Source organism: Lacerta agilis, chromosome 15 (genome assembly GCF_009819535.1).
Source record: "Lacerta agilis isolate rLacAgi1 chromosome 15, rLacAgi1.pri, whole genome shotgun sequence".
In the NCBI taxonomy this organism is placed as follows: Eukaryota; Metazoa; Chordata; class Lepidosauria; order Squamata; family Lacertidae; genus Lacerta; species Lacerta agilis.
This window is the reverse complement of record NC_046326.1, coordinates 35,610,770-35,620,061: the sequence shown is the minus strand read 5'-3', so window position 1 is coordinate 35,620,061 and position 9,292 is coordinate 35,610,770. Positions and strand designations below refer to the sequence as shown.

At 46.7% G+C, this 9,292-nt stretch overlaps 1 protein-coding gene across 2 annotated transcripts; it reads right to left on the bottom strand.

The window, feature by feature from the left end:
- Positions 1-1,231: 1,231 nt before the first annotated feature.
- On the bottom strand, positions 1,232-9,070 carry LYRM9 (LYR motif containing 9). Of its 2 annotated transcripts, none has more exons than XM_033172460.1 (4): positions 8,865-9,070; positions 4,727-4,872; positions 2,260-2,352; positions 1,232-1,752 (listed from the first exon to the last, which is right to left on the bottom strand). In XM_033172460.1, exons 2-4 carry the CDS (start codon positions 4,850-4,852, stop codon positions 1,735-1,737), a joined length of 237 nt encoding a protein of 78 aa, XP_033028351.1. In that variant the 5' UTR covers positions 4,853-4,872; positions 8,865-9,070; the 3' UTR covers positions 1,232-1,734. The 2 variants fall into 2 exon arrangements, with proteins under 2 accessions (XP_033028351.1, XP_033028350.1); XM_033172459.1 differs by lacking the exon at positions 8,865-9,070 and adding an exon at positions 7,601-7,672.
- Positions 9,071-9,292: the final 222 nt, after the last annotated feature.

Below are 9,292 nucleotides of genomic sequence, written 5' to 3'. Positions count from 1 at the left end.
CCCCAGCCCCTTGCCTTCTGTTGATTGTCACTGTTGCAGCACCCCCTGTCAAGTTTTCTCGGCTTGGGCGAACTGGTCGCTTTCCCTTAAATCCACCTGTTACAGTAGAACCCCGGGTTACGTACCCCCCCCCCGTGTTGCGGACGTTTGAGTTGCGAACGCCTGCACCCTGGAAGTGTTTCCAAAGCGTGCGTGACCCCCGGATGCGCAGAAGCGTTCTGCGCACTTTGCGCATGCGCAGAAGCGCTCAAATCGCACTTCTTCCGGGGTTTTCTGTTTTTGGTTTTTTTATGTGTTCGTGATACGCATGCCCGCGTTACTTACCGCGACCCGGAACGGATCGCTTACGTAACCCGGGGTATCACTGTATTGGGGTGGATTTGCAATGCTCCGGACTCCTGAAGTCTCATGAGATTGGAAAACAACCCATTAGATCAATAGCAGATCTGCTGAAATTAATGGACCTAAGGTAGCCATGCCCATTCATTTCAATGGGTCTACACTTGAGTGTGTGTGGCCAGAATTGGCTACAATCTTTAGTATGTGGTATGTGCAAGCAGTAATTGGTAAACTTTCATCTACGAATATCAAAGGAATACCTTTTTCCTTCTAAGAATGGGTGGTTCCGTATCAGCACACAATCGTGCAGACTGCTACTGATTTAGCCACCCTATTTAACCACCCTAAATATTTTGTAGAAAACTGGAGTAAAAAAAGAAATAAATTACTCCCTCTAACAGCAAACTTGGGGGGGGGGGTGAGCGCCGACAGAAATGGGAGTCAAGGGGACACTGGGGAACATGCTCAGGAGAATCTTGTGGTTTGCAGAGTCACAAAAGAAAACACCCTTACTTTTAAAAACAACTTAGGAAACAAACCTCCCAGCCCAAAAAGGATTAAGGGAGATGGTGGACTCTGTTTTTAAACAGAGGTCAGGGATTCTTTAGCTGTGATTCTGGCATTGCAGGGGGTTGGACTAGATGACTCTTGGGGTTCCTACGTTTTATTCTTCAATGTTTTAGATCTTTGTAGGACACTTTGAGGCGCAGATGAAATGAAAAGCGAGGCATATCATTTTAAAGTAAATACGAATTCCTTGCCCTTTGGCTACCAAAAAACGCAATATCATGGAATGTAATCTGGCACACTTTATTAAGACTAAATTACAAATGGCACATACATTTTTTTGTGCAGCCTGTGGGTGTTTTAACTGAAATCAGCAAAGAGATCCTGAACGGCACCTGATTTATTGGTCGCAAGCAGAAGTGTGGCTACCATGCACTTGTTTTTAATGAAGATTTCAAAGCAAGCAGCAGTCTCCAATCCAAGGATGTCTCGTTTATCTGAATTCCAGCAAAACACAGCGACGTTCGTTATTCAGCCCTAAGCAGAATCCTGCAGACACAACTTTCCATCCTGAGATCTCAAATGGCTCCTTTTTTGAGATTCGATCATTCCCCATATTTCAGCTAAAAGCCTTGACTCCATTGTTAAGGGAGTTCAGCATTTAAGTCTGAATCCGAAATCTGGTAAATCGCGACAGCATCCTGCTTGTCTATGCCAATGGATGATCACTGAAAGCAAAGAGCTCAACTCTGGGAGGCCGAGGTAAGAGTTTGCCATCGTACATTTTGCAACCGGAGAAAGACGAGGGCTGCCGATCCACTTTGGTCCTCTCAAACCCAAATTGATTCAAGAAACGAGGTGTCTTCTCTCCATCTAACTCTTTCGTTTCTACTTTCGTTTCTTATACTAAAAGGGAAAGAGGGAAACAGGCAGGAATTAAGCAAAGCTTCTGGGACACAGGCTGGTTACCTGTGCTGGATGGGGTCGCAGCCCCTCTGAAGGAGCCAGTGCGTAGCTTGGGGGTGCTGCCAGATACGTCTTTGTCCCCATGGGCCCAATTGTCCTCTGTGGCTAGGAGTGACTTTGGCCAGCTTTGTCTCTCCTCAACTGGGAAGAGAGTAGAGTCCGGAATGGAGCGCGCTGGAAAAGGGCAAAGCTGGCTGGCTGGCATCCTGAACAGGAACAACCCTCCCCCCCCCCCCCGCCCATTGTAAGTCTTTGGTTGCAGGTCCTCCTTAGAATCCAGGCAGAAGAAGCCACCTTCAGACAGCTGTGGCTTACCCCCAAAGAATTATGGGAGCTGTAGTTTTAAGGGTGCCGAGAGTTGTGTTCTTCTCAGAGAGCTACAATTCCCAGACTGGTTTGGCAATCGGTCCCTCTTCACAGAACCAGAAAATTGCAAGGAATACTCACTTTTTCCATCACCCAATCAGCATCTTCAATGGACCTGTTGATGATCTGCCGGATCCGCTCCGGGTTATCTTCATCAGCATGGACTTGGAAACTCTGCGAAAACGATTTGCAGGGGAAGCGACCCGTTCAGTTAAGGACATTAGAGTACTCAGTCCATAGCACATTTACTAGAAAATAAGTATCTCTTAACGCCCAGTTCAGGCCTAATGATCTTCGTCCCTAGCTCAATCCCCGGTGGGGCCAGGAACGCTCCTTATCCGAAGTACCCTTATCGGAGAGATGCTGCCAGCCAGTATTGGCAATACTGAGCTAGAGGGACAAAGAGTCTGACTCTGTTTAAAGCAGCCTCCTCTGTTTCCCCAATGGCAGCTCTCAATGGCCTTGTAGCTGCTCTCAGCCAAGGTCTAGGTTAAGAATTCCTTACCAACAGTCTGACTCAGTACATAATAATAAGAAATAATAATAATAATAAATTTTTATTTATACCCCGCCCTTCCCCGCCAAACCGGGCTCAGGGTGGCTAACACCAATAAAATCACAACAAAAACATAAAACAATTCATTAAAATACAGATTAAAATACAATTTAAAATTTAATTTATACTGCAGCCTCATTTTTAAGTAGCCCACCAATCACCCCAAAAGAACGAAACATCAGGCTTTAACTAAAACCAACCCAAAGGCTAGGTGGAACAGCTCCGTCTTGCAGGCCCTGCGGAAAGATGCCAAATCCCGCAGGGCCCTGGTCTCTTGTGCCAGACCGTTCCACCAAGTCGGGGCCAGTACTGAGAAGGCCCTGGCCCTAGTTGAAGCCAACCTAGCATCCTTGTGGCTCGGGACCTCCAACAAATTATTATTTGAGGACCTTAAGGTCCTACCCGGGACATACCAGGAGAGGCGGTCCCTTAGGTATGAGGGTCCATGCACACAGGAAGCATCCAATCTTGCAAATTTCTCCACAAGCTGCACAAAGACCACCCAAAGTTTATAAGGAAACCAGTGGGATAAGCCCTTGAAGGAGGCTCGTGCAAGGCAAAACGTGTCAGGATAACATCATATCGGACACCCATCTTTTCCAGCCCCTCTGAGACACGCTGCTCCCTTTTACTGCTGACTCTGAATAAGACCGTTTCCTAGGTTCTTATTTAATCCAGTCCTTTATCTCGAGGCATGAGGACTAGAGCCTTGGAGTTGCATCCAACTAGGAGGAGACCCGCTGGAACTACGGGAGCCAAGTTAGCCCTATCCGAGATTTTCAATGGGTCTACTCCGAGTTGGACGGCAGCCCTGACTTTACGTTTAGGTGACAGGGCGATCAGGTTGGGCGTGTTCCCGGCCTGAAATCCTGGAGAGCTGCTGTGATACTGAGCTGGACTTGGTACAAATCAAGCTCCCCTCATTCAGCGTCCCGGGGAGACTTGCTGGGATAGCTCAGTCTGTAGGGATGACCCTTGCCTGGCCTGGGTAGGCCACAGCCTGTCCAGTGCTCCACACTCACGTTTGTGACCTTTACTGCCTTTGCAGAGGCATGGCTCGTTTTCCACCGGGTAGGAACATGACGTGGCGGAGCAGGTCTCGCAAATGTCAGAGGAAACATACGTGTCTGCTCATGATGTAAACTTGCTAAAGGTCAAAGTGTTCCTAAACGTGTGCATATTCTTGCTAATAAAAAGAATCAGCTTGCTCTGCCACAGCTCACCTGCAGCTGCTCCTAAGCGTGTCTCCACTTCATCAGTCAGTACAGCATGAGATGCTTAACCTCAGGGTCATCATGGGTTCGAGACCCACATTGAGCGAAAGATTCCTGCTGCATTGCAGGGCATTGGACTAGATAAGCCTCGTCCGCATAGCTGTCAAGTTTTGGATTTGAAAATAAGGGATCAGCAGTCTCACCTATCCCGGGGACAGTCACATGTCAGTGGTGGGCGGAGCCAGAAGCAAAAGTGGGAGGAGCAGCAATGTAAACTCCAAGTGGCCTCAGGCTCGGAGCGGAGCATAGAGGAGGGCAGCCAGCAAAGAGGAGGGCAGCCATGTGCTCTGCGCAATGGAGCCCCACCGTCTTCTTGTCTGATCCCATCAAAACAGGACAGGAAGCAGCAGCCGGGCTCCGCCCGCCAGCTAACCCTATTGGCCGGCTGAGGGGCTTGGCGGCAACTGATAGGGGCTGATGCAGGGGGAGGAATACACCCCCCTGTAAGCACGGGAAACAGCTCCCACTTGCTTTGAGGGCTGAGGCTTTTCTCTCCAAGTAGGCGAGGTCTTCCCACCCAGTCCCTGGCCAGCAGGGGAGGAGCTGCTTCCATTAAAAACGGGAAATTTAAGGGAAATAAAAAATAAGGGAGAGCAGCGGGAAACTGCTTGAAATAAGGGAGAATCCCGGGGGGAACGGGATACTTGACAGCACTGGCCTTGTGACCCCTTCCAACTCTACAAATCTATTAATCCTAGGTCTAAGTCTTCCTCCTTACCTGTCGGATTGCGTGCTTGTAGTGTTCCTGGACGTTCTTCCCTGGCAGCAACTTGCAGCAACGCAGCAGGTATCGGTACAGCTGCAAAGGGCTCCTCACCAGCTCCGCTCCCGGGAGGGGAGCCATCGCCTGAGATTGATCAACCCCTCAAAGAAAGCGCGGCAGAATTGCGGAAGTGTTAGTCAGGTTGCACAAGCGACCCCAAAGTCAAAGTTTGCATCCTTGAAGCGACAGCTAAAACAGTTGTCATTCAGCCTGCAATTTAGTCATTCATTAGCCTCGGCCCAGTATACCTGAAGGAGCGTCTCCACCCCCATCGTTCAGCCCGGACACTGAGGACCAGCTCCGAGGAGGGCCTTCTGGCGGTTCCCTCACCCTGAGAAGTGAGGTTACAGGGAACCAGGCAGAGGGCCTTCTCAGTAGCGGCGCCCACCCTGTGGAACGCCCTCCCATCAGATGTCAAGGAAATAAACATCTATCTGACTTTTAGAAGACATCTGAAGGCAGCCCTGTTTAGGGAACTTTTTAGTGTTTGGTGTTTTTAATATTCTGTTGGGAGCCGCCCAGAGTGGCTGGGGAAACCCAGCCGGTATACATACATACATAATTATTATTCATACATTTTCATATTCATGAGAATCAGCCACAAATTCGAGGACTTTCGACTGTGTGGCAGGAGCTGTCCTGTCCTTTTTGCCAGGACACTGTAAACAGCTCTGCTCCTGGATCTGATCTTAGAGGAGCTGCAGTTTTAAAAGCAAAATATTTACTCAGAGGTAAGTCCCACTGAGTTGCAGAGGCCTCGCTCCCTAGTAAAAGAGCACTTCGGATATGGTTCATTTCAGAAGGGTCAGCAATATCAGAGCAAAAAGAAATGGTGTCTTTGGCTGCTGATAGGAAACCTTTTGCAAAAATGTAGATATTGACTACACCACCACCTACGAATGAATGGATAGAAAGCTTTTGAGATTTCACAGCAGTGGCTAAACTGACTCACTACATTAGGGATTTATTTATTTTTTATTTTGTGCTAAAATGAGAACATTTTTATTGAGTACTGTACAGTAAAAATTTAAGCTTGATACTGGAAATAAATTCTTGGTTTATAATGCTCTGAATATAAGTATAGTGTTCTTTAAGAAAATATTGTCTTTAATTCAAAATACAATTGTGGTATTTATTATGGTATAAGTGGTTTTAATCATGCATCTCTAATCGAAAGGTGGAGGTGACTCCTTGTTTATGTATACCTCTATATCAATTTCTAAGATGTGTTACATTATGTATAACTGATTGATTAAAAGCTGTTTTATTTATATTTATGTACCGTATTTTCTGGCGTATGAGACGACTGGGCATATAAGGCGACCCCCAACTTTTACAGTTAAAATATAGAGTTTGAGATATACTTGACCGCAGATTCTCCACCCGGTGTATAAGACGACCCTCGACTTTTGAGAAGATTTTCCTGGATTAAAAAGTAGTCTTATACGCCAGAATATACAGTATTTAATAAAACTATTTGTACACTGCCCACTCATAAATTATCAGGGCGGGGTACAACAATACAAAAGCATGCTTATAAAATGATTAAAAGCAGTAGAAAATGATCATTGAAATGTCTGGTTATACAAGAACAGTTTAGACAACTGCAGTTGCGGCTGGTGGCCACTGAGACTGGTAGGGTGGAAGGGAAGGAGCCGGACAGTAGGTGGCGCCAGAGTCAATGACAAGCAGAGCCAACTAAATGACAGGCAAAGCCAATTCCTTTATTCCCCATCCTGTCCCTTGCTGAGTTCTACCAGGACAACACTGATGACATGGAGGAAGACGCCTGTTGGACAAAACAGCCTGCAAAACACATTCCAACTCTAAATGTATATGAATCCTGGAAAACAATAATTGTGAAATTCAAGATGTCCTGCAAACAAATAGCGTAAGTCCTGAGACATATGAGCTTCTGCTCTCTCTCTCCCACCTGTAGAAATCAGACGCACATATCTGCTGGGACTTGGAAGGGCTTACTTTCACCTAAAAAGCACCGATCAAAGCTTTAAATTTACCGCTTGGATTGCCACCTAAAAATTAATACATCAGTGAAGGCAGTTTTGTTTACGAGTCGCTCCGCCAATAAATCAGGAAAGCATGGAGGAGGAATGTTGGACACGGGGCCACAGGCTTGCACATGCTCACATTCCACGATGGTTGTTTACTGCACCTTGGGGCAATTCTGTGCGCTTCCATGCGCAATCTGCCTCCCGTGGTCCATGCTGCCTGAGGTTAAATTTGCCGTGCTGTTCTCACACCTTGAAACCGCAAGTCCAAAGGTGTGTTCCCACCCAAAGCCTCCCTCCACCCCCACCCCCAGGCAGCTGCGTTGCGCCCACCCGGCAGAGACACCCACCCGCACGTGTCAGGTTTGCAACCCCCACCCCTGCCTCCAGCATCGCTCAGTGGTTCTCAAGAGCATCAGCCTGGGAGACCCGAATTCAGATCCCTGCAAGGCCATGAAGCTAACGGGCTGACCTATTGCTCCCACTTTCTTGGACTCGCCCACCTCACAGGGTTGTTGTGCACCTGCAAGTAAGCAGGGAGCACTCTTTACACAGCCTCGTGCTCTCTGGAGTAAGAGAGGGGTAGAAACGCGCTCAGCCCGCATTGCCTTAACTTGGGGGCTGCCTCTGCCGTTTTGCACCATGTTAGAGACCCCCCTCTTGCATTCTGGGGTTTGCAACCTTTGCATTGCATTCCACCCTCTCCTTCACCTCCCGATCTGTTTTACAGGCCTTCCATAGTATACAGTCCTGTGCACGAAGCACCCCAGATCCCGCCCCACGCATATATGCACATTCCCTGTTGCAAAAGCTCCCTTACCAAGAAGCTGACCTCCTCCTGGCGCATGCGTAGTCCCTTTTCCCAGGACACCTCTGCCGTGAGTTCTCCGGGCAACGTAGAGATAAAATTTATAGAGGGACACATCCTATTTGCTGGATACGAAGCTTCCGGGTTCTCATTGGAAGCCGCCCTGCGCAGCACACGTTTACTCAGGAGTAACTGTGTTAAGCGTGGATTAATTCTAGGGAAGTGGGGTTAGACTGTTTTATCCTAACAAATCCGCAGCGTATATGTAAATCTTATTCAACACACATTCCAAGCAGAAAACCGGCAAAGAATCCAGGAACTGTAGTTTGCGAAGGGTGCTGAGGATTGTAGTTCTATAAGAAAGAGAGAGGACGACCATTTGATTATTGGAGGGAAATTGTGAGCTCTAAATGGATGCAGGAAAGCTTCCTACGCAGATCACTAAAGATATTCAGAATTTACAGTAGCTAATTGGGTTTGGGTCCCAGGCACCCATCAGCAATTACAGAATTATAGAATTGTACAGTTGGAAGGGACCACGAGGGTCATCTAGTCCAACCCTCTGCCACGCAGGAATCTCAACTAATGCATGCATGACGGAGGCCCAGCCAACCTCTGCTTTAAGTCGAGCCTGATTGTGGATAAAATATTATCATTATTATTATTATTATTATTATCCAGAATTAATTCTTTCTAACTCAGGTTTTATTTTGTATGGAATCATAATCACCATCAGTATTAATAATAATTAATATTATAGTAGTATTATTAATTATATTATTATTATTATTATTATTATTATTATTAACAGCAAAAACAACAAAATTCTTTCCAACGGGCCTTGTTTTGTATGGAAAAATTATTGCTATGATTATCATTCTGCAAAACAAAACCTTGCTTTTTGTATTGATTATTTATTGTGCATTCATGAAAGAAAGAAAGAAAGAAAAGAGAAATAGGTACACATAGAAGGGGTTAAGCAAAACAAAACCACCTGCTTCCTGCTATGTTTTTTGTTGTGGGTGGGTTGCAAAAGAAGTAACCGCTCCCATGCTGTTAACACACTGACTGCGCATTGCAGGAGTTTGGACCAGACGACCCCGTTCCAACTTTACAATTCTAAGATTCTGTTATCTATGATTCACTCAATGAGTTCGCATCATCAGCGAATGATCATGCTTACTCCGTGCAACGAAAAGCTTCGCCTCAATCACACCGAAATATTGGATGAAAATCCTCACTTCAACACGAATTTCAGTCCGCGCGTGACTCTAACCTTTTTCTATCTCTGTGGTACATAATCAGCGACGGGGAGATTGACGCAGGCGTGCTTCAGGCAGTGAAAGGGCGCCCTCTGGCGAGCAAGACGCAGGCCTTCTCCTGACAGCAGTTTCTGCAGGAAAATCCCGTGCTCTCTTGCTGCCACACCAAGGCTGTGTGATAAGCGGTAATCCAACAGGTGCAGTTTTTCCAGTAAAGCTTTGTCTGTTGGATATCTGCCTGCAATGCCATAGAAAAGGGACCTGTGAAATAGCAACTCCTGCTTTAATCCTATATGTGATGGGCAAAAGGCCCTCTAATATGGGATTCTATTGAGATATCTCAGTCAGTAGAGCACAAGACTCTTAATTTCAGGGTGATGAATTCAAGCCCCACATTGGGCAAAAGATTCCTGCATTGCACGGGGTTGGACTTGATGACCTT

Excerpts from the sequence above, each read along its gene's own strand:
- LYRM9 (XM_033172460.1), bottom strand. The coding sequence starts at position 4,852 with ATGGCTCCCCTCCCGGGAGCGGAGCTGGTGAGGAGCCCTTTGCAGCTG. Across the intron at positions 2,353-4,726 it reads ACAAGCACGCAATCCGACAG|AGTTTCCAAGTCCATGCTGA; the intron begins GTAAGGAGGAAG and ends TCGTTTTCGCAG.